Raw genomic sequence first — 24,520 nt, 5'->3', positions numbered from 1 at the left:
TTTCCTGCCTTCCAGACCAGCTCCCTATTCTCTACTCCATACTGTATTGACTTAGCCCTTAACCCAGAATTCCACATTTAATTAGATCATAAATGTTTGGTGATAGTGATAATAGGGATTCAAAATTCTATGGACGGCATCTTTTCACATTTACTTAGCTATTAAGATGTATTAATATTTAAGCTACTGGAAAATACGTATATTTTCACTTTTGTATGTATATTTCCACTTCCCACTTCCCTGGCACCTGTTTGTTGATTAATAAATTCTTATACATTAATTGATCAGGGTCACATTTTAGATGTATCTGAGATAGTAAATGGCTTCCAGTCTTATTCTTTCCATTTTTGCATGCAGTTAGTATCAGTTAGTCACCAGTCATGAAAATGAATCAGCAGTACAACCTGGAAAGGATAAAGAGACTGTGACCTGGGGTCTTCTCCTTAAATTGAGGAAATTTGGGAGGAACCAGTCAATCAGAAAAGGACAGAGTCTCTGTCTCTGTCTCTCCCAATTCCAATGTGAGAAGTAGTCAGGGGTGGAGCAAGCTTCCATGATGAAGAGGTTTCTATGGCATGATAGAAAACCTGTGGAGATGAGTCAGCAGGCAAGAAGGTTAAAAGGATATTCAGCTATGTCTTCCCTCACCTCAGTTTCATCCCCTTTGGTTTAATTAAGAGATTGGAGATTGAGAAAACAATAGGTCAGAAAGCAGATATAGAGACTTCCTTTCTTCACCTTCCCCCTTGACCCCTTTTTTATTAGGAAGGGAATCCTTTAGTTGCCCATTTGTGTGGATTTTGTACTTTCTTTTGGATCCCAGCTAACTCTTTTAAATAACAGGTTATGTTTTTTTCTCAAAATATATGAAAAGATAATTTTCAGCATTCACCTTTGCAAAACCTTGTGTTCCAAATTTTTCTCCCAGCCTTTCCCCCACTCCCTTCTCTAGACAGCAAGTAATTAATAAATTTTAAACATGTATAATTCTTCTATACTTCCACATTTATCATGTTCCTGCTAACTCTACCTCCATTTAGGTGGAACCAGAAACTGAAGCTGTTATATACTGGATGGAATCCAACAACTTTGTCCTTTCTGCCAATCTTCATGGAGGTGCAGTAGTAGCCAATTACCCATATGACAAATCACGTGAGCACCGGGTTCGGGGTTTCCGTCGTACCGCTGATACTCCCACTCCGGATGATAAGCTTTTCAGAAAGGTAAGCGGAAAGGCTAAGATAAATGCCTGGCAGAGAGTGAGGCGTCTAGAAATGAAAGGTACAACCAACAGGTGGGCAAGAAATCAAGAAATACTTGCTGAGTTGCTGCTAGCTACAAAGTAGAAGATACAGAGAATTCCTTTCCCTGTAAGAGGCAGTATGACTCCAGGGATGGGGGTGGGAAAACAGTTCTGAATGAATAGGATCTGCATTCAAATACCACTTCGATGTTTGCTGTCTATATGACCATGGTGAAATCACAACCTCCATGGTTCTGTTTTCTCACTGATGAGGATATTAGACTAGACAGTCTCTAAGGTCCTTCTAGCTCCAAATCTGTGAACCTATAATCTTTCTAAGAGCTTGCAATAGTTTAATAAGGAAATGAAAAATTAATCCACAAAAAAATTAAAGTAGTACACAATGTCAAAAGGCTTAATTTTGAATTCTATCTCAGATACTTACTAGCTATATAACCCTCTTGGCTTCAGTTTCCTTATCTGTAAAATATGGATAATAATAGCATCTACCAGATTGGGTTGTTATGGTGATCAAATGACAAAGCACATGTTAAGTGTTTGCAAACTTTAAATTGCTATACAAATGTCAAGGTTTTTTTTGGTTGTTGTTGTTTGTTTGTGGGGTTTTTTTTGCTGAGGCAATTGGGATTAAGTAATTTGCCCAGGGTCACACAGTTAGGAAGTGTTAGGTGTCTGAGATCAGATTTGAACTCAAGTCCTCCTAATTTCAGGGCTACGCCTCTATCCACTACATCACCTAGCTGCCCCATGACAGCCATTTTTAATTTAATTTGGGGGACTTTGGTTAGTTTTTTTAAGGCAATCACAGTTCAGTGACTTGTCTAAGACCACACAACTAAAAAGTATTTGATTCTGGATTTGAACTCAGGTCATCCTTACCCCTGGGTCAGTGCTTCACCCACTGGACCACCTAGCTGTCTCTTTATGTATTTTATATACTACATGTATGTGTGTGTGTGTATATCTATACACACACACACATACACATCTATATAGATAGATAGATAGATACACCATTCTGGAGAGCATTTTGGAACTGTGCCCAACATAGACCCATGCATACTCTATGATTCAGCCATACTACTACTAGATCTGTATAATTTAAAAAGGGGAAAGGATCTATATATGTACAAAATATTTATAGCATATAGTATGTATGTATGTGTGTGTGAATATATATATTAGAATGACACATATGCTGAGCTCTAACCAGTCTAAATATATATTCATTTAACAGTTTAAGACAAAGAAAAGTATCCATAATTGATTGGATAATTGAATAAGAATTCAGAGGAAGGAGAGGTTGTGTTAAGTCATAGTGGTTTGGAAGATTTTGATCCCATAGCATAAGAACTGATAAATATATCAGAGCATACCCAAAAAAAATATCATACACATTTATTTTATTTTAAATTACACACAAATTCCTGTTAAGCTGTAGATGTGATATTTGATTATAGGTACCTGATATGGTAATTATGGTATGCATTTATTAAGGACATTTTACTTTCCTTTTGAGCTGCTCTAATGTATAGAGAATACCTCAAAGAACTTATTTCTATTGACCCTTTAGATAATAGATCATTGATTTAGAGTTATAAGATATATGGTCCTACCCTCTCTTTTTACAGATGAAGAAACTGAGGACTAGTGGATCAAAGGGTATGCTTGGATTTGTTAAACATAGTTCCAAATTGCTCTCCAGAATGGTTTGGTTAGTTCATAATTCCACAACAAAGCATTAGTGTTCCTCATTTTCTTTTTCTTTCACATTAGCTGATAGGTGTGAGGCAGTATCTCAATTGTTTTATGTGCCAGTAATGATTTACATCATTTTTCATGAGTATAGATAGCTTTTTTTTTTTTTTTTGGCTGAGGCAATTGGGGTTAAATGACTTGCCCAGGGTCACATAGCCAGAAAGTGTAAAGTGTCTAAGGCCAGATTTGAATTCAGGTCCTCCTGACTTCAGGGCTGCTGCTCTATCCACTGTGCCACCTAGCTGCTCCTAGATAGTTTTAATTTCTTCTGAAAACTTCCTGTTTATAACTTATGACCATTTAATCTATTGGGGAGTGAGCAAATCGTTCTTGATAACATCCATCCATCAAACATCTTTTTACTCTCTTTTGAGGCTCAATCTGATTAAAATATTCCACTATTGGAATGCAAGATTAAACAAAGTGAATGCTTTGAGAGATAATGGATTGTCCCTCAATGGAGTGCTTAAGGTAAAGACCAGAAGGTCATTTATCAAGTTATATTGGAGTGATGAAGTTCCTTCCAGCGCTCAAATTATGTCATTCAAAAATCATTCCAAGTATAGCCATTCTCATTAGAATCTTAAAGACAAAATAAAACACAATACACAACACAAATGTTGAATTTGCATTAAATAATATTAAAAGACAAGAAATTCTTTAAAGATAGTGATAATATCTTCAGGTTGAATGAATTATTTCTCTTCAGTTCTTAAAATATATCTGGCATGGTTCAGATGAATAGAACATTAGGAAAAATGATGGGGAAGATCTCAGTGGCTCAAAAATATAAGATATAAAATGATGGAATATTTTTTAAAATATGTAGGAATTTGATCATTCTGTGGCCAACTTGGTTCCCATGAAAGGTTACCAATTCATTATGATGATGATGTTTCTTTTGCTTTGAAGCCTATGATATGTTCTTTTGATTAGTTTTAGTTGTAGCAAATTTTTGTCCTTAGATGGTTGCTTTTTAATTAAAGACAACTCAAGGTCAATGAGCTGTGATTAATCTTCTTTATGGTGTGAATATAGTGATTCCCTTACTGTGGTTGATGTGGTCCTGAGGGCAGATTTCAGTCCCCCTTTCTCCCTGAAATGGAAATTGATTCCAATAACGATTGAATCACGGGGTCTAGCCTCCCAAGGACATCATAACTTCAGAGCAATGTTCTCATTTAGATATGTAACCAAACAACAACTTTGTTTGTTTTAAATTGTTTCATTACTTTATATTTACATTCTTTTTCTTTTCTCTCTAGCAAGATTATAAACTCCATGAAGGCAGAGACTGTGTTATTAGATGCTTTTCTTGTTTTTTAATTGTTCCATGAGTATTTGCCATAAACTTTGGAAGGCATGAAAACTAAAAAGATTGTTGTTTGTCCTTCATTCCCCAAAGAGAACCATGAAATCAGGAAGATGATGTCATGACATGCAAGTGAATTAATCTTTATGAATAAATTGCCCAAAATTATCTAGGTTCCCAGACAGGGAGAGATTTGTGGGTTTCCATCAGTTCTAAGCTTCTACGAAGTGTCTACAATGTTCCAGGCATTATACTCAGCTGTGGGAATACCAATATCAGAAAGTTCAAGGAGAATCTAATTTAATAAAGGAAAGACAACACAAAATAAAGAAGCTGAAAGAGGTGAGGAGAGGAAAGTACATGATTAGTGGGAAAGATCAGAGAAATGCAGCTGGATATGAAATGAAGAGATGGTTGGCTTGAGTCTCTTAATAAGCTGAAGATTTGGGGAAGAGCCTCCTATGCTCCAATCAGAAGGAGGGTCTCCAGGGAGCAAAAATTAATGATGAGATGAGATTTAGAGATGGTCTTGCAGAATGAAGGGGTGTATGGGACATGATGAAGTCCAGAGTAGTAGGAAATGTGTATTTGGGAATTTTGGTACATGGTGTATGATGAACACATGATAGATATTTATATGTAACTATGCTGGTAATGTGAATAAGACAATGTAATATGCTAAAGGCAGAATTATAGTGAGTAATTTTTGTCTGCAACAAGTTCATTGGAGGATATGCATAGTGGTACTAGTACTGAGAATGGTTTGGTCATGCAAGCAGTTATGCCAGGTTGTCCCTCCGAGAAGATGAGTGCCCCTTCCAACCAGGGAGTTAGGAGGCTGGGATTGCAGTACAGCTTCTGCCACTGACACCTCCATGAATCTGGACAACTGACTTAGCCTTTCCAGACTTCCATTCTTTCATTTGTAAAATGAGGGGGGCCCCTTCCAGCTCTGGAATTCTCTTTCTAAATAAATAATTTAAATCAGAATTATTTATTGCTTGTTTCAAGATAGCTTATGCAGAACAAAAGCCTTTTCTGACATAGTACTGCTCTGTCCTAGAAAGAAAACAATAAATCCCCAGGAGGCATGGTACTGTTTGGGTTATCCTGAACCATAAGATGAGTTTACAAGAATTAGTTTAGCCCAGAGTAAGTAGCTTTGGTCTGGTCCCTGTATCTGGAAGGTCTCTCAATGAGAAGTTGTAGCATCAGCAATTTGTTAGGCAAGCTGCTTTTACAGGAAAAAGAAAGAGGCTTATCTTTGGGCAATAGATAGCTATTTATTTAGCCTCTCCCCTAGACAAAACCTTCTAGCTGTTAAAGTCCTGGATCAGCTAAAGTCAATCAGAATTCTTTAAAGGGCAAGGCTCTTTCTTAACTAATAGACTCTTTCATGTCTATCCAAAAGGACATTCTCCAGTCTGATTTGGATTGTACTAGGTTGTCTGTGTTCCTTGAGAATAGTTGAGTCATCCTCCAGGTCAGGGACCTATTCTTACAAGGGTCAGACCTCTCTTTCTCATCCACTGACCCTTGGTCTCCTCTTCTTGGGTGGGAGCTCAGGCCACTAGGATTCTGTTACTTTGGGGGTTTCCCTGAATTTCAACAATGCTGGAGTGTATAAAGCATTGGACTTGTAGTCAAGAAGAATGGTTTCATATCTGGCCTCTACATTCACTAATTGTGTGGCTTTGGGCAAGGCACTTAATTAGCCCTGTTTGCCTCAGTTCTTCATCTGGAAAATAGAGACACATTGGAGAATGAGATGGCAAACCCCTCCAGTATCTTGGCCAAGAAAACCACATGAAGTGGTCAAAGGGGTCATGTAGGGTTGGACAAGATTGTATGACTGAACAACAATTGTATACAGATCCCTTGGCTAAATTTGAGAGTGAAATAAATAGATCCCTTCTCTTAAAAAGCTTATGATGTAGTAGCACGTGACTGATATAGGAAACTAATGTACAATGCCAATTAATGAATGCTTTATAGAATTGAAAAATAATGTGCTGCATACACTGGGAGTTGTGACTAACCAGAAAGATCAAGGAAGTCTGAATGGAGGGGGCAACATTTGATTTGAGCTTTAAAAAATGGGAAGCAGTTCAACAAGAGTAATGATCTTGGGCAAATGCTTTAACCATTCTGTCCCATTTTCTTCATCTACAAAAAAAGCTGTTGAACTAAATGATCTTGAAGATCCTTTAACTTGTAAGTTCTATATTCCTGTAAATTGCAAAGGGTAGGAGAGAGAGTGGGTAGGGAGGAAGTGGAAGCATTGGTATTTTTTTTTCCAAGTTTAGCAATGAAGGAAAAAAGAGATAGTCTAATAGGACTGGAAAGACCTGGGCATTTGGATAGGGAGGCAACCCTTACAAGTTCACATTCAACATAAAGAGAGTTCATTCAACAATATTATGTATATTTGTTAAACTCTAGTATTTATAAGGCACTTTTCTGTGCAGCACGTTGCACAATAATGATACATAAATAATTGGCATCCATTGAATAGATGTACAGGGCCATTAGTCTTATGTCCACCATCTGAGGATACAACCATGCATTTTTAATTTATAAAGAGATGAAAGAGTTAACAAGGTTCATTGAGGAGATGATTACATTTTTCTCCAAAAATCCCCTGGAATGTCCCTGTTGTTGTGAAGAACAGCAACAGGCACATTCTTTGTCCTTCCCTCCCTTCTTTGTCCTAGTAGTAATTGTAATCTTCTTGGATAAACTATTCTTTTCACCTTTAGTGTACTTCCCCTTAAGACCTCCCTTTAAACCATTTTCTTCATTTTTGTCCCCAGAAGATTATTCACATTCTGTCCTCCCCAATCCCCCTTTTCTTTCTCTCTCTCTCTCTCTCCCCCTTCACCTACCTCTTCTTCCCTTTTCCCTCTTCTGTCTTTCTTTCTGAAAAAAACAAACAAACAAACAACACAAAATACTTTAATATTAAGTGGCCCAAGCATTGAGGCTCTAAATATTAATCAATGGGTCAGAGAATAACCCAAAAAAATGAAGGCAAGTCACCCTATTATCTACATGCAGATTTCAGTTATCATTTTTTATGGTGTTTTAGACAGTCTGCTATTTGTTTTGACCATGTATGTCCATGCTGTCTACAACCCAACATAAATACTATGCTATCCTAAAAATTGACCATCAAATAACATCATAAAAGCAGGATGGAATGGAGATAATAATGGACTTGAAAGCAGGAAGCCTTGGGTTCCTATTCTTCCTGATAATTATTAGCTGTGTGATCCTAGTTACTTAACTTTCCTGCGACTTTGTTTCCTCTACTATAAACTAGAATTAATAATTCCTTTAGTGCCTAATTCACAAGATTATGTTATTATGAAGTTCAAATGAAATGGAGTTTTTAAAAATTTGTATTTAAAGCACATTGACATGAACGTGCAGCATGTTAAAACATGGTGTTCAAAAATGTTACTTTTATGTGGTTTCAAAAACCTGCTTCCAGTGTCTTCCTATATATGAATAGTAATATCTATTGAAAACATGAACATTATAATCTCCTAAATTCAATCCCAAAATAACATAGAGCTGAAAGAGGCATTAAAGACCACCTATTCTCTTCCTTTTAACAGAAGAGTAAACTGAAGCCCAAATAAAATTTATTCTAGTTTACAAAGTGGGGTTAATGACAGAGTCAGTACTAAAACCCATGGCTCTTAAATTCTCCATTCATGATTTTCCCACTATCTTGCTGATTAACACAGCTAATTGAGTGACTTTTGACTTCACCCCCAATTCTAGGTGTGAACATTACCACATAAATTTGGTATATTCTGGGTCATGTTTCCTACCGTGCTTTCCCCTCAGCTGGCCAAAGTCTATTCCTATGCACATGGATGGATGCACCTGGGCTGGAACTGTGGCGATTACTTTCCTGATGGCATCACCAATGGGGCTTCCTGGTATTCTGTCAGCAAGGGTAAGGGGATTTCAAGGAAGATTTGTAAATGGAAACAGCGGCTTCATTATCCTGACAGACAGGCAGCATTATTCATAGTGAGGGAAAGCAAAAGGATGCAACAGATGTTCAGCCTAGAGGCTTGGAAAGAAAGTCGGGGAGGGGGGGTTAGAGGGAGGGGGATGGTAAGAGAGTCACTTATTAAACATTTACCAGCACACTGATGCTCGCTGTCTTTCTGCTTTTGATAAGGACTGAGCTGATAGCTAGGATAATCTTTGTTGGAAGGGATGAAGGAAGAAGATGGGTTTAAGGATATATTTTATTTATCTGACTTCTTGTGACTAAAAACATATTTCTTTCTCAGGATTTTCTATGGTTTAGAAAAAAATGAATTAGATTTTTATAAATGTAAAAATGTTACTAAATGACTTTAAAGAAACAACAATTTCAAGTGAAGATTTATTAATGCCTAAAGATACCATCATAAAATAAAATTATAAATGCTTTTTTCTATTTGAAAGAGAATTTCAAAGTAATCTTTTAAGAAAAGCATTATAAGTTTTGCAAAACAGGTCATGGTTAGGGATCCAATATCATAGAATTCCTTCAAGCTTCTCTTAAAGATTATTTAGAAACTTTAAAGGTAATTTATACTTAGCAGAATCAAAATTAAGGAAGAGTGACTTGACTTTCTCCAGGGCTAAGATTTACAAGACTGTGTCTTGTGTGAACTCCAAGTACATCCTCCATGCTCTTCGCTTGTTCTAGCCATAAAAATTTCTAGTTATGGCCCTGGCCTGGTACTCAGGTGGCTAGAACATCTTATTTAGCTTCTAGGAGGTGCTGAATACATAGTAACTAAAAAAGAGTTTTATAGGATAATAAATTTAGTGCTTGAAAGATTTTAAAGCTCCTTGAAATCAACCTCTTCATTTTATACTCACCTAGACACACATAGTTAAGTATCTCAAGACAGATTTCATTCTTAGAGTTGTCCTGACCTCAAGTGCAGAATGATCCATACCATGTCACATCCTAGAGGAGATAACAAAGAAAATCAGTCTTGTTATTTCTGAAAACCTGGCGGGCATAATCTTGCCTCTATAAATGCATCTTCTCAAGAAGATAAATTAAAAGATGGTTGCAAATTACTATTTTGGGGTGATGCTATTGTCTCTCTAATTTCTAATAAGACATAGACCTGTGCTTTCTAGCAGTATAAGATACCAGTTTTTCCATACAGTGCATCTATGACTCATTCCTGGGGATGCTTGAGACACCTAGGCATTGACTAGTTCAGCTAGAAAGTATGTGTTTGTAAAAGAAATCATTCTATTTTTCATGATTCCCATATATATGTGTCTCTTTGGCCACACTATAGGTTTGTTTTATTGAAACTAATTTGCAAAGATTGTTTCTGAAAGCCGTTTTGCTATGGTTGTTTTCTTCCTTTCCCTATTACCACATTTACTTGGGACATTCCATCACAAAATTAATCTGTTCCACTAAAAGTGGGGTTCATATGGTAACCTTAGTTCTAAGCAGTGGTTTACTGGAACCAGATCTTACTGGATGCCAAATGTTAAGTTTTCAGTGCAGAAATTGGCAAATGCCATAAATCAGAGCTTAATTTATTGCATTGTTTATTGTCTTGTCTTGAGAAAGTGTTAGATAAAATAGAAATAAGGCAGATTATACTTAAAAAAATAATTCCCCCCCCTTCAAAACTCCCATCATGCTCTGATTCAAAAAAACAATTATTAAACATTAACCAGTATACTCCTGATTCTAGAGCACTGGCATTAAATTAAGGACATTTGGGAAATGATGAAAGAAATAATTTTAAGTCAGTGAGATAGAGATGGAATGATAGGTATTTCATGGTGATGGGAGTTTAAAAGAATAGTAAGATGGGCAAGAATTTGAGCAGGAAAGGCTTTTGTGTGGAAGAAGAAATTTAGGTGCCAAGAGAAAGTATTAGGGGATGGAAGAGTTTCATTTGGGAGAGGTAGGATAGGGTGTTCAGATGTACAAATCTACTACTGCCCCCTTTTTTTCATAGGCATGCAAGACTTCAATTATCTCCATACCAACTGCTTTGAAATCACTCTGGAACTGAGTTGCAATAAGTTTCCGCGCCAGGAGGAGCTGCAAAGGGAGTGGCTTGGCAACCGAGAGGCACTGATTAGTTTCCTAGAAGAGGTAACTAATCCTAACTTTTCATTTCTATATTTGCACCACAAAATGGAGGATTTTTTAGTTGTAAATGAAAGTGTTTTTTTTTTTTTTGAGAACCCCAAGTACTCCAAGAGACCTTGTCTCTTTCTGTAGAGGTTTCCAATGTGATATCTTTAGCCCTTGCTTCTTCTAAATGCCCCATTGATACTAGTTTATTTTCCACATTTTTTACTACAATAAAATTTTCCTCCCAGTTTTATGACTGTTATTCTTACAGATTTATCTCTATCTCCATTTCCAAATCCCATATCTGATAGAAATCAAGTCCTAAAATTTTTGCTTTATGAAAATGATTTGATCTAGGCCTTTCCTCTTCATTTCCATAATTACGAACCATATTCTTTTATCTGGTCTGCTAATTTATAGTTCTATACACTGCAAGCAACAAGGCATCATTTTCTTAGGAATCATTCCAATACCATTCTTTCTCTTCTTCCTTAATTGATTTCCAAAATGTTTTAAGTGCCCTTTTGCATGTGATGTTTCTAAGTACTCTGCAAGAGATTTGGATGACCTTGGAAGCAGATAGAGAGCCAATAGATCAGAGGAAAAGGGCATAAGGAAACTTATTTGCCTTTGAGTTTCAGGACCATAACACAATTATTGTAGCTTTCTACACTAAATAGAAATAAGGCTATTGTTATTTGAAACCTTTAGTTGATAGAATGAATAAAAGAAAGAGAATTTAGCTCTTTATGGAAGAGGTCTCCCAAGTTAGACCCTCAGTAGGTAACCCTAAAATGAATGGGCAACAGTTCTTACAACATCATAACTTCTTCCGGTAGGTTCACCATGGCATCAAGGGAATGGTTCTTGATGAAAATAACAATGGCATTGCAGGAGCAGTAATTTCTATTGCTGGGATTGCTCATGATGTTACTTCAGGTAGGTATCCACTGTCTTTTGCTCAGCACTATTGTTAGTATTCTCCAATCCTTCCACCCCCATCATGGGTATAAGACAGACTGACAATGAATTAAAAAGCTGAATCAGATAGTCATAATTCTTTTTTAAAAATAATAATAAACTCATTTGCTGCTAAGGCAAATGAGTTATTCTAGGAGAAGCAGATATGGGAAAAGCAGAAATTCTATCCTATATGAGTTTGGAGCTCTTCTGTGCAAGAATATACGTTTTATGATAGTTATTTTTCTATATAGTCAGTTTCACCAACTACATTTTATGTTCCTCAGAGAGACAGTAAAACGTAAAACAAATATCTCACCAAAATGTATCCTCATCAAATAGATTATCCATAGATGATAAGGTCCTTCAGGTGTACCTGTTTCAGGATGATTGCATCCAGGTATGCAATGAATGAATGAAAAAGCATTTATTAAATACCTACTAATTGTGCTTGGCACTGGAAATGCAAACACAAAAAATTCCCTGCCTTCAAGGAACTTTTATTCAAACAAGAGAATATAGGATATTTAAGAAATGGCAGATAGAGAAAGAACTTTTAGTCTAGAAAGTCACAGGGATTGTCAAAGAAGTCATAGGGAAGTTGGATTCGGTAATAGTGAGAGTATTCTTAGTTGCTGTTCTCAGAGCAAGGAAAGGAAAGGGAAAGGATGGGGAAGGTGTTTGGTAGCTGGGCAGATGGTGAGATGAGTGGTTCCTGGTTACATGGCATATGACTGAATGGTACATAAAGTATGGTCTGGGACTGGCTCAGTATAGTGGGTTAGGTAATAATAAGAACTTTACATGGTATATTAATTTGGTCCTCAAAACAGTGAGGCTGGTCCTGTTTATTTTGTAAATGAGGAAACTGACTTACTCATGCTTCCATAGCTGTTAAATGTCTTGAGGCAAAAATTGAATTCAGGTCTTCCTGGCTCTAAATACCATGCTTGATCTGTTCTACCACCTACTTGGAGAATTTTTATTCACTCAAGCACAAGTCAGGACAGCTCAGAGTGCCAGGAACCCAGAGGAGTAAAGGCATGGTCTTTGGAAGCCTGATATGGAGGGTTTTTCCAGGTGATGAGAAAGATAATCAGAGGCTTGGCCAAGGCAAGGTACCCAGATGGGTCCTGGTTTTCTGGTGGATGGCTAGATAAGTGAACATCACAAAGCCACCTAAATGAGGTCCATCACCACTTCCGGCAAAGTTAGCCACATAGAATTAAAACCAAAAGGATAACAAATGTCCATACATGGTAAATAAACATCCAGACCACTATATAACCTATAGCAAGGAGCCATCAATACATACATATTGTTTGGATTCTACAGATGATCAATGAGTTTAGCCCAAAATGAAAGAGAGAAAATGGAGGGATGGATTATCTTTTTTTTTTTTTTTTTTTTTTTTTTTTGCTGAGGCAATTGAGGTTTAGTTATTTGCCCAGGGTCACACAGGTGGGAAGTGTTAAGTGTCTGAGGTCAGATTTGAACCCAGGTCCTCCTGACTTCAGGGTTGGTGCTCTATCCACTGTGCCCCTAGCTGCCAGAATGGATTATCTTTTGATGGTCTCAGATTTCTCCCTGAAACAAAGGTCTTTTCATTCAACATCATTATACTTTGGTGCTTTGGATCTATAAAGCATGAAACAGCATTGTTGCTGAAGAATTTATGCTGTGGACAACCCAAAGGCCAATGGAGAGGATCAAGGTATACTTAAAGGGACGTAAAAACTCATTACTAAAGAACTTTATGCACAAGAAGTGCCATAAGGGTTATCATACGAGACAATCATGACTAAAAAATGGAGTAGATCAGGAAGGATAAGGAATAGTTATTGAATAGCTTACTTGCTTAATGTATATCCACATAAAGTCAAAAAATACAGAGGAAGATATCAGGAATTATGGGAAAACATGGATCATGGACATGATTGAACACAATCTAGGATCACCCATGTCAATGAGGTCATAATTCCATAGAAGTAACCTAAAAGTAAATGTTTAGTAAGATGCTAAATCACTTTGAATGTTGATTATAAGAAATAACTTTGATCATCAGGTATTCAGAATCCTGAAGTTCTTTATGAACAAAGCAAAGAAGAATTTTGTCCCTTAAGTAAATATTACACACCATAGTCATGGTGTAGACAGTGTGGAGAATACCCTCAGTTGGGGGGCAAAGTAGGAAAGAAGAGCAGGATGGCGAGATCATCCCAGCTTGCCACTTAACATCCCATTTTAACTAATTATTGTTGCTAATTAGATTCTAATTTCAGTTTGTATTTGGTTGAAGGACTGAAAGTGCTAATTGGCAAATTGAATCTGTACCCAGCTTATAGTCTCAGTCACCTCATTCTAATTATAATGTGTTGGAAAAGCAAGAAGATAAGTTATAAATGAATTTGTTCATGCCTTGGAGGAAATATTTGGTCAACAAGATAGACAATTAGAGATAGTATGGAGAGAAGTATAATTAGAAGAGGTAGCTAAACAGAGTGAAAAGAAGGCTAAATTTGGAAACAGAAGGGATAAGTTCAAGTTACTGAAACTGACAACCTGGGTGAACTTCCCTTAAAGAAGGTATTATCTATAAAATGAAGAGTTGGATTGATGGTTTTTCTTAATTATGTCATGGACTCCTTTGGCACAATATGGTGGAGCCTGTGACCCCTTCTTATTGTAAATATAGTTATCAAAATATTAAAACAAACAAATTAAGAGACCCAGGTTAAGACCCACTCCCAATCCCCCCATCTAGGGACATTGAGATGGTGCACTGGATAGAGTACCACCCTGTAGTCCTGAGGACCTGAGTTCAAATCTGGCCTCAGATACTTCATATTTATAGTTGTGTGACCCTGGCAAATCCCTTAAACCCAACTCCCTGACCAAAAAACAGGAAACAAAGACCCTTCTGAGGTAGGTTATCCCCAACATCACCTTTAGTATTCACTTGCTAATAGTATAGAATGATCTAGATACCAATTTCAAGGTAGTAAGTACAGGGTATTACAATGATGACATGGACAGGACTACATTGTTTTGGAGGTAGGAAGCAAAAACAGAAAAAAACAGACAAAAGAACAAATTGAATCATTCAGAGGTTATTTCATATTGACAAAGACAAAAAAAAAATAGGTAGGAAAAAGACAGTTAAGAAAGGAAAGGTTCTTTCTCATATTCTTCCCCCCCCCCAAAAAAAAAAAAGTCAATAATTGCTTGTTGACTTGACAATAAAACAGGATAGATCATTAAAAAAAAAAAAAAAAAAACTATCTCATTTAATCCTTATAAGCAACCCCTGTAAGATAGATATTATTACTATCTCCATTTTATAGATGAAGAAATAAGGCTTATAGAGGTTAAGTGATCTATGAATGGTCATATAGGTAATCAGTGAGGCAGGATTTGAACTTAGGTCTCCAAGACTAATTGTAATAATTATAATGCTAAATTGATGTAAATGAATTGAATGTCCCTATTTTTATAGGGTTATATGTAGAATGTATTTTTTTTTTTTTTTTGGCTGAAGCAATTGGGGTCAAGTGGTTTGCCCAGGGTCACACTGCTAGGAAGTATTAAGTGTCTGAGGTCAGATTTGAACTCGGGTCCTCCTGACTTCTGAGCTGGTGCTCTATCCATTGCACCACCTAGCTGCCCCTGTAGAATGTATTCTTAGGGGGAAAAAACCACCAATAATTGTCCAAGAAACTCATGTAATGCAAAATTAGAAGTATGTTTCAGTTGAAGAGCCAAGGTGGTTGCTAGCTGATAGCAACTTAAATCGAAATGCACTAAATAACGTAACATTTCACAATGGACCTGTGACCACATTGATAGGAGTACTTTCTCCCATCTTTTGCAAACTTGTTCACGCTGCAAATCTTGTCCATATCCTTTCATAAATATGCTACAGGGCATCTATCTAACATATTAGGGATTTTCCTCAAGTTGGTTTTGGTTTTCTTCAAGACTAAATTATTCTCCAGGAAGCCTTTTCTTCTTGTCCCTCTCAGGTATCAGAATGAAGCCATGAAAACACTACTTATTTGCACTCACATGCCTAATTGGGCTATTTTTTAGGAAAAGGATATAGTGAAGGAGTCCTAGAAACATATAATTCTGGAATACATATATGCAGAGGTGTCTAACTATATTCACTTACCTAGACATAGTCAAGGAGAGTTCCAAGACTCACTAACTGCCCAGACTCAGATGTCTCACATGGCATCCTGTGTGTCAGTTTTTGTATAATTTCAGTCATCACAAATTCTACTTACAAAAGAATGGCCAACAGGATCAAACATTGACAGGGAAATCAAAGTACTGGTTAAGGTTGAATAGGAAACTGCTGAGATCTACAAGGACAAAGAGCATATAATACAGGGATAACCAGTAGAGAACAAATCCCATAGACTTCACAACCTGTGCTAATTACACCACATGTTGCTTTTGAGAACATTGTAAGCATCTCTAATATTGCCCTTATTTACATTTCTATTGAGAATCTTTGATCTTGTTCCCTTTAGATGCAAATTTTTTGTCTTCTGCATTCATTTATATTATAAATATGGTCCTCATCTGTCAAATGAGCAAACTACTCCAGAATGTTTGCCAAAAAAAAAAAAAAAAAAAAAAAAAGCTTAAAAAAGCAACAACAAAAAAAAACCCCAAACACCCATAGAACAAAATAATACCTGTTTTCAAGAAGCTTACATCCTACTGAGAGGAAAAATGTGCACACATAAATGAATACAAAAATATATAGGGGAAATATAAGACTGTTTATTGGCGAAAAAACACGAGAAAGTTGAGGATTCAGAACAGACTAAGCTTAAATATTACCCATTAAAGAAAGCTTATTTTGAATCCTTTTATTGATAAAATTGACAACTCTTAAGATATCATTTATAGTGGAAAAAATAGTGTTGACATATATACTAGAGGAGTAAATCTTTATTGATTTCATAGTGACTTTATGATAAATTATTTATTTGTAATAGTGAAAAAAAAATCTCATAACCAATATGTTCCATATATGTGAATTTCTTGAAAGCAAGCACTGTTTTTTCTCTTTGTACCTCTGTATTTAGTACAGAGTTTAACACAACCTAAAGCCCATATAATTAATTTCATTGTTATAATTTTACTGTATTTTTTTCTTTGTTTTTGTAATCCTGAGTTTATAATTCTTAGATTGACTACTCCTTGTACCAAGAAAGATTGGGGTTTTGTTTTTTTTTGAGGGGAGGGGTTAAGTCATATTTGCCTCTTTATGATCCCATTTAGGCTTTTCTTGGCAGAAATATTGGACTCTTGTTATTTTAAGTGACTTGTCTAGGGTTCCATGGTTAGTAAGTGTCTGAAGCTGGATTTGAATTCAGGTTTTCCTGACTCCCGGTCCAGTGTTCTATCCACTGAGGCACTTTACTGCCCTCCAAAGCAGTTTAGCAACTGCTCAACAATGTATAATTTTAGATGTAATATAGGCTAAACCCTGTCTACTTTAGGGATTCCTTCTACAGAGTTCCTTATTTAAAAAAAAAAAAAGGCCCTTGCTTGAATAATTTTTAATTATTTGTTTATCATATTCTTACAATCATATAAAAACAATTTTAAACATTCATTTCTAAAATTGAGTTCCAAAATTTTTTTTCTGTCCTGTCCCCGTCGATAATTTAATGAACGTTATTTATGTATAGTCATGCAAGACATTTTTCTCTATTAATCATGTTGTAAAAGAAAACATCAATCAGAAAAACCCCAAACTCCAAGAAAAATAACCTGCTTGAATATTTTCTCAGTCGAAATTCAATCAACAAGAATATATGAACAACTGCATGTTCCTAGGCACTGCGCTAAGCATTGAGGCTAAAAATAATACTTGATTTCATGGAGCTGCCAGTCTAATGAGAGATATAACATATATATATATATATATATTTATATTTATATTTATACAAGATTGAGAGGGATAAATAGAAAAAAATCAACAGAATGAAGGCCTTTGTGTAAGGGGGCTTAGAAAAGACTTATTGTCAAGGTGGGATTTTAGCTGGAGTCTGAAGGATGTCAGAAGGAAGGATGAAGATATGGATGAAGAAGATTCCAGGAATGAAAGGATGGCCAATGGAGATGGACTATCTTGTCAAAGGGGCAGCAAGGAGCAAGGATCCAAAGTACATGGGGGTGAATAAAGTGAAAAGGCAAGAAGGAGCCAGATTATGAAAGACAAAGCCAGGATTCATCTTAAAAAGAAACACCCAAATAAATAGCAAGTTATACATAAAAGATTGGCAATTTCATGTATTGATTATACATAAAGTTTTTAATGCTTGTCTTATTCCATCAATTTAAAAGAAACAAATTTTTGAGAGTGAGAGAATGGCCCAGAAAGGAAACTCTTTGACTGTTGTTTGAGCAATGCAGAGAGCATAGTGGGATTAATATGTATCTCTATAATTGGCATTTTCTTTTAATATCCCTAATTTGCATTAACATTATTTAACTTTGTGTTTGTATTTGTGTCATTGGATCACTATAAGGTTTCTGGTTTACAGACTGAATTTTATCCTTATGGTTTTTAGGTAAGCAAGGTGATTACTTCCGACTGCTATTACCCGGTACTTACACTGTCACTGCCACAGCACCTGGGTACTATTTGGAGACAGCAACTGTGACAGTTGGACCTGCAGAGGCAATGCAGGTGAGTTGGGTCAATGTTTTATAATACCTTCCTTGCTGATGTAGGAAACTTTAGTGCTTAATATTCATGGCCCTAAGTTTTGCCAACCTCTTATTTTCCTCTTTCTACCTTACTTTCTTTATGCATTATTTTTCTTGATTCTTCTTTCTCCAAACTATCCTTTCCTGCTTCCTTTCCCCTTTTTGATTATGGAGGGAAATGGCACCTTTCCTAAAATCTTATCTTAATTCTGATGTGAACCATATCTTTGGGGAAATCACCTCCTTTCCCTGCAAGGAGGGAATAAAATTTTCACTGCCTATTTTACAGGGTTGTTAAGAGGAAAACATTTTATAAAATAAAGTGCTCTGTATAATCTCTGTCAGATTGAACTCAAAGTGTTGTTAAAAAAAACAAATATTGAAAACTAATACTATTTACTAAAAAAAATCATTTTATGCTCCACGGGTGCCTTCCAGCCCTAAATCTATAATCTATGGTCAGAATGATTACTATCAATTGGATACTAGTTGAAAAGTTTCACTTTTAACCACCAGGTGGCTCCTAGTGCTTTCTTTCTTGGCATTGTATGTCCCTTGGTCAAGCCAGCTGTCCATACAACCAAGATCACATCTGGCATTCTGAGTCCAGAATGCTCTAAATGACTTTTTTCATCTAGTGAATGAGAATTGTGGGAAATAATAATAGCCAGTCAAGGTTATTTTCAACCACAGAATCATAGAAACAAAACTGAAAGGGATTTGAGAATTCGTTATAGTCCAGCACCCCAACATTACCCCCTTTCCATCACACAGATGAGGAAGCTGGGAATGCAGCCCTAGTCTACAGCCTCCTTCCAAAGCTCCTGACCTGCCCCGTCTCCAGAGAGGCTTTCTCCCCTGACTCCACCCATCTTAGACCATTCCTTAGCCCCGGATAAAAGTTAAGGGATTTTGAACTAAGGTCTCTGACTTCTACACAATACTGAGCTCTGAACTTTTTTTTTTTTAATTAGTGAACTAGCTAAATAGGACTAGAACTTTGAACAGGACTTCTTTTTCTTCCTCCCTTTTTCTCTCCTTCTTTCCTTTCCTTATAAATCTGTGTCTTTGCTTCATATGAAATTCCCAAAGTAATCCTTCACAATGTATGTTTCTGAAAACAAGTAAATAAGATATATGGTCGATGGTATGGACTATAGAAATGAGTCAGAGCAATATAAGTTATAGAGAAAGGAAGGAGAAAGAATGTTAGTGAGAGTAGAAAAAAGGAAGGGTTCTCTGATGGAAGAAAGCTCCATGAATAGTCACTGAGCCTCCTTTTTATTGTCATAGACTCATAGATCAAGGGTTAGAAGGGACCTTAGAATTCAGGTCCTTTTTTCCAGAGGCTCAGATAGATTAAATGACAAATAGTCATTTAAATAATAAAAGGCTAAATAATTCTGGTTGGAAATGGATTACTATTCAGTCTCAATCATGTCAAATTGAGTTCTTCTACCACTTAAAAGAGCAGATGAGAATCAAAAGGAAAGATTTAAAACTGGAGTGTACCAGAATGAACCTTCCTTGTTGATGCTTTTGGACAAACCACTTAATCTTTTTTGCCTCAGTTTCTCAACTGGGGAAGGAAATGGTAAACTACTCCAGAGTCTTTACCAAAAAAATCCTAAACGGAGTCAAGAAGAATTAGACACAACCATAATCACAGGACAACAACAAAAAAAGATCACTGTGTCTTAAGTCCATGGTTGAAAGGAGGCTGTGTGAGAGAAAATGTGATTCTATTTTCAAGTGACTTCATCTTTTTCCTCCACTTCATTTGGACTTCTAGTTGATTGGTTAAATAAATTGGTAGGTGGGTGGATCTCTAAATGGGTATATAAAGTTCTGGAGGAGATGTGTCCAAACTTGCTTGGCTGTTTTTGAAATGAGCAGAGTATACTTGGAGAATGGTTGAGCCGCCTTCTTTCAGCTTTTTCTTCATGCCTTGATGGCAGCATGAAATCTTCACTTAGAACCTGCAGCCAGCTCTCCCTTTGGGCTAATTATTCTTATTCACTTGTCTCAAGACCTGGCACCCTGAAGGGGTACAAGGCCAGAAAGTTTCTGAGCCACTCAGTACAATGTTGGTGTAGAAGTTTTCCTGGCTGATATTTCTTTATTTTCTTTCTCTTCTAGGTTAACTTTCATCTTAAAAAATACAGCTTAGAAAAGACTAAAGAAATCACTGAGCAAAAAGAGAAAAAAGAGAAAAAAGCCCCTGTCAAAGCTTCCAGTGGAAAAACCCTCCTAAAGAAGGTGGCATCCCGAGAAACTGGCAGAGAGACACGGAGAGGCAGGCCCTGATCATGCACATGGACTCTGCTCACTGTTGCCTTAAACCCAGTCACTTCGAGCAGGATGAAGAAAAACCAAGAGGCACGCTTGATGAGAGCCTATTATACCTGATATTAAATAAGATGAATTGTCTATTTTGTAACCTGTGAGGTATTTAAATACAAAACTAATTCAGAAAAAAAAGGGTATTCTCAGTTTGTTTTTCAGTTCTGGAGATGTCCTAGAAACTACAAGAGGTTACAAACAAGATCCTGGCATTTTAGTTATAGTGTAACTGAAACTAGCAGACTAGTTTATGTCCCTTACAGGAGTATTAACATTTTATGTTTTTAAAATTTTATTTGGTATCAGGATATAAGTCACTTGATACCCGTGTGACCTTGAACAAATTCCTCGACCTCTAATCCTCTGGGGACCAGATGACAGTTAAAATCCCTTTGAATTTTAATTCTAAAACCCTCTGCAAAAAGTAACCCATTCTCATGTGCAAGTCTGCCAAGGAGGCAAAATTACCCAAAATTATCTAGTTTCTTGGTGAACAAATATTTACAAAAGGAGTCTGATGTAAGATACACTCTTTTTTTTAGGGTTTTTTAGATTATCTCATTTCATTTCCCAATTTATCCTCTATCTCTCTTTCTTGATTTTTAAAATCTTTTGGAGCTCTTCCAAGAATTCTTTTAGGGCCTGATGCCAACTCATCTTTTTCTTTGAAGCCTTGCATTTAGCTACTTTGACATTATTCCTCTTCTAAGTTTGTGTTTTCCTTATCCTCATAGTGACCAGATTCTTTTATAGTTAATTGATCATAAATAGCTTATGTTTTTAAAACATGTAAAAGTTGTTCTTTGCTCCAGGGGTAGAGGGGACACTATTTTCCTTGCTGCTGTTTTCTTGTTTTCAGAGGTAATTCTGAAGATTTATAAGTTTTTAGTTCTTTCTAGGTAGCATGATTTAAGGAGCAGTGTGTTTACTATTCTCCTGATCTATGGCTACCATAAGGATTTTTTCTGCCCTGTTCAGGGTTTCTGCACCCCTGTGGCTATGAGTTCTAATGTGTTAAGATTCCTCTTTTTTTTTTTTTTTGGAGAAGTCACATCAAGTTTATTGTTGTAACTGAGTTGCTTTACATTGAAATATTCATCCCGTGTTCAATTAGTTTTACAGTTTGATTTTGAAGAAAAAAACTGATTTGGCTTTTTTAAGCTCCAAAATATTGTTCATGATTCAATTTTCCCACAGATCAGTGCCTATTTTTCTTGAAGGTCAGTATTCAATTTCTTCAGTTCTCTTTTTGTTACATGTTTTTGGTGTGTTTTTTTTCATTATCCTTTAAAAAAATTATTAAAGCTTTTTATTTACAAAACATATACATGGGTAATTTTTCAACATTGACCCTTGCAAACCTTCTGTCCTAAATTTTCCCCTCCTCCCCCCCAACTCTAGATGGCAGGTAGTCCAATACATGTTAAATATGTTAAATCCAATATATGTATACATATTTATACAGTTATCTTGCTGCACAAGAAAAATCAGATCTAGAGGGAAGAAAAAACTTGAAAAAGAAAACAAAATGTAAGCAAACATTAACAGAAAGAGTGAAAATGCTGTGTTGTGATCCACACTCAGTTCCCACAGTCCTCTCTCTGGATGTAGATGACTCTCTTCATCACTGAATAATTGGAGCTGGTTTGAATCATCTCATTGGTGAAGAGAGCCAAGTCCATCAGAATTGATCATCATATAATCCTTTTGTTGCTATGTACAGTGATCTCCTGGTTCTGCTCATTTCACTCAGCATCTGTTCATGTAAGTCTCTCCAGTCCTCTCTGTATTCATCTTGTTGGTCATTTCTTACAGAACAATAATATTCCATAACATTCATATACCACAATTTAGTCAGCCATTCTCCAATTGATGGGCATCTACTCAGTTTCTGGCCATTACAAAGAGGGCTGCCACAAACATTTCTGCACATGTGGGTCCTTTTCCCTCCTTTATGGCCTCTTGGGGATATAGATTCAGTAGAAACACTGCTGGGTCAAAGGATATGCACAGTTTGATAACTTTTTGAGCATAGTTAGGATTCCTCTTCATCTTGTATTTGTGACCTAAATCCCTGTTGGATTTATATCCAGTGTTAGTGATGTGTCCCCTATAATCTGATCAATTGTTCAATCTTCTTATCCTTTACGGCCGAGAGCTCTGGAAGCCTCTGCTGGTGATTCAGTCACACCCCCTCCTCCCTCATCCCAGGCCTGTAGTGGCTTGCCAGGGTGTGTCCTGCTGCTGGTTTGTTTGGGCCTGGATTGGATTGTTTTACTCTGAAGAATCTATCTTTGTCTAAGGAGCTCCTATCTGAATAACTGAAATGCCTTTTCTGCTTGTCGGTGTTGGACAAATTCTGACCATTTGCTTTCTTTTTCAGCATTCCTTATATAATAAGGGAAAGGGAAAAATTTCATCAGCATGGAGAATTCCTTGGGTTGGAATTTCCTCCACAAATAGCAGATTCCAACATTCAAGATAAGTCCTATAGAGTGAGTTAACTATAGCACCAAGAAGTTATCTGGCTTACCTAAAATCACACAATTGGTCAGAGTCTCCTTTCTTCAAGGTCAACATTTCCCTACATTGCCTCTATATAATAATCCTTACCAGCTATGAACAATTTGGTAGGACCATAGATTATACAATCTCTAAGTTTGATTCCAGTTTTTAACCTAAATCTCCCATTTTAAGACGAGAATATGGGATCTGAAGAAGTCACTTCATCTTCACAAAGGAACACATTAAACAGCACAGCCAGGATTCAATCCCAGATGTTCTGACTCCATACACACATGCATATGCATATGCACGTGGGTGCATGCACACACATAATTCCCCTTATCATTTCCCACTTGAGCAAATAGAAGAAAATAAAGCCCATGATAGTACAACAAATTTTCATATTAAGTCATGTCTAAAAATGTTTCTTTTTCTTCATGCATTTAAATTAACGATTTTTCTTTTTGGAGGTATATGTAATATAATTTCATTTGGACTTCTGGTTTACTGTTTTCAGAATTCTATGATCCTTCAAAATTATTTTTCTCCATAATGTTATTGCACAAATTGTTCTCTTAGTGTTCTGCTCACTTCCCTCTACATTAGTTCATTGGGGTCTTCTCAATTTCCTCTGAAACTGTCTGTGTCATCATTTGTTATGGCAAAATAAGAAATGCATTCTTTCCACAGTAACATCACTTCCTATGTCACTAGAGCTTTCATAACAAATGTTAAATTGCCAACATAATTTATCACACATGAGTCCATTTAGGAACTAACCTCCACATTTATTAGCAATACATTTACAAAAGGTAGGAAAGGGAGAAGATAATTCAGAATGACATTTTCTGAACTTATCCCCAGTTTCTGAGATGGTACTCTATTTTGGAGCTATAGCATTCAATTGATGACACTTTTTCCCCCTTTTTAAATAAAAAAAGGTTTTATTTCCCCCAATTATATGTACAGACAATTTTAAACCTTCATGTTGAAATTTTTGAGTCTCAAATTCTCTCCTTTCCCTCCCTGAGATGGAATACATTTTGATATAGGTTATATGTGTGCAATTTCCATATTTGTCACATTGTGACTTTTTAAGAATTTGTAGATCAAAAAAATAAAAACCCAATTCTGAAAAAAATTGTCTTTGATCCTGTATTCATACTCTTATCAGTTCTTTCTCTGGATGTGGATAATATCATGATTTCTTTGGAATTGTCTTGGATTGTTGTGTGTGCAGTTGATTGTTGTACAATATTGCTCCTACTATGTACCATGTTTCTGCTTTTGCTCACTTCACTCTGCATCAGTTCATATAAGTTCCTGGAATTTTCTGAAATCATTCTTTGCTTCATTTCTTACAGCATGATTGTGTTCCATTACAATCATATACTAAAACTTGTTCAGCCCTTCTCCAATTGAGGGGCATCCAATTCTTTCAGTGGCTACATGTTGTCACAGCAATTCATTTAAGAATTCCTATCCTCACCCTGGCATGGTGTAGCATATAGAA

The 24,520-nt window shown here is 36.3% G+C and overlaps 1 protein-coding gene across 1 annotated transcript in view; it reads left to right on the top strand.

The window, feature by feature from the left end:
• CPN1 (carboxypeptidase N subunit 1) overlaps positions 1–24,165 on the top strand; it is a 45,733-nt gene extending 21,568 nt beyond the window's left edge. Inside the window, exons 4-9 of the mRNA XM_051981855.1 lie at positions 1,041–1,223; positions 8,190–8,301; positions 10,346–10,485; positions 11,307–11,406; positions 18,021–18,139; positions 20,299–24,165. Of these exons, the coding sequence (XP_051837815.1) occupies positions 1,041–1,223; positions 8,190–8,301; positions 10,346–10,485; positions 11,307–11,406; positions 18,021–18,139; positions 20,299–20,466 (822 nt within the window). The 3' untranslated portion in view covers positions 20,467–24,165. The remainder of the gene's footprint in view (positions 1–1,040; positions 1,224–8,189; positions 8,302–10,345; positions 10,486–11,306; positions 11,407–18,020; positions 18,140–20,298) is intronic.
• Positions 24,166–24,520: the final 355 nt, after the last annotated feature.

This window comes from Antechinus flavipes, chromosome 2 (genome assembly GCF_016432865.1).
Source record: "Antechinus flavipes isolate AdamAnt ecotype Samford, QLD, Australia chromosome 2, AdamAnt_v2, whole genome shotgun sequence".
Classification (NCBI taxonomy): domain Eukaryota; kingdom Metazoa; phylum Chordata; class Mammalia; order Dasyuromorphia; family Dasyuridae; genus Antechinus; species Antechinus flavipes.
This window is presented reverse-complemented; position numbering and strand designations above follow the sequence as displayed.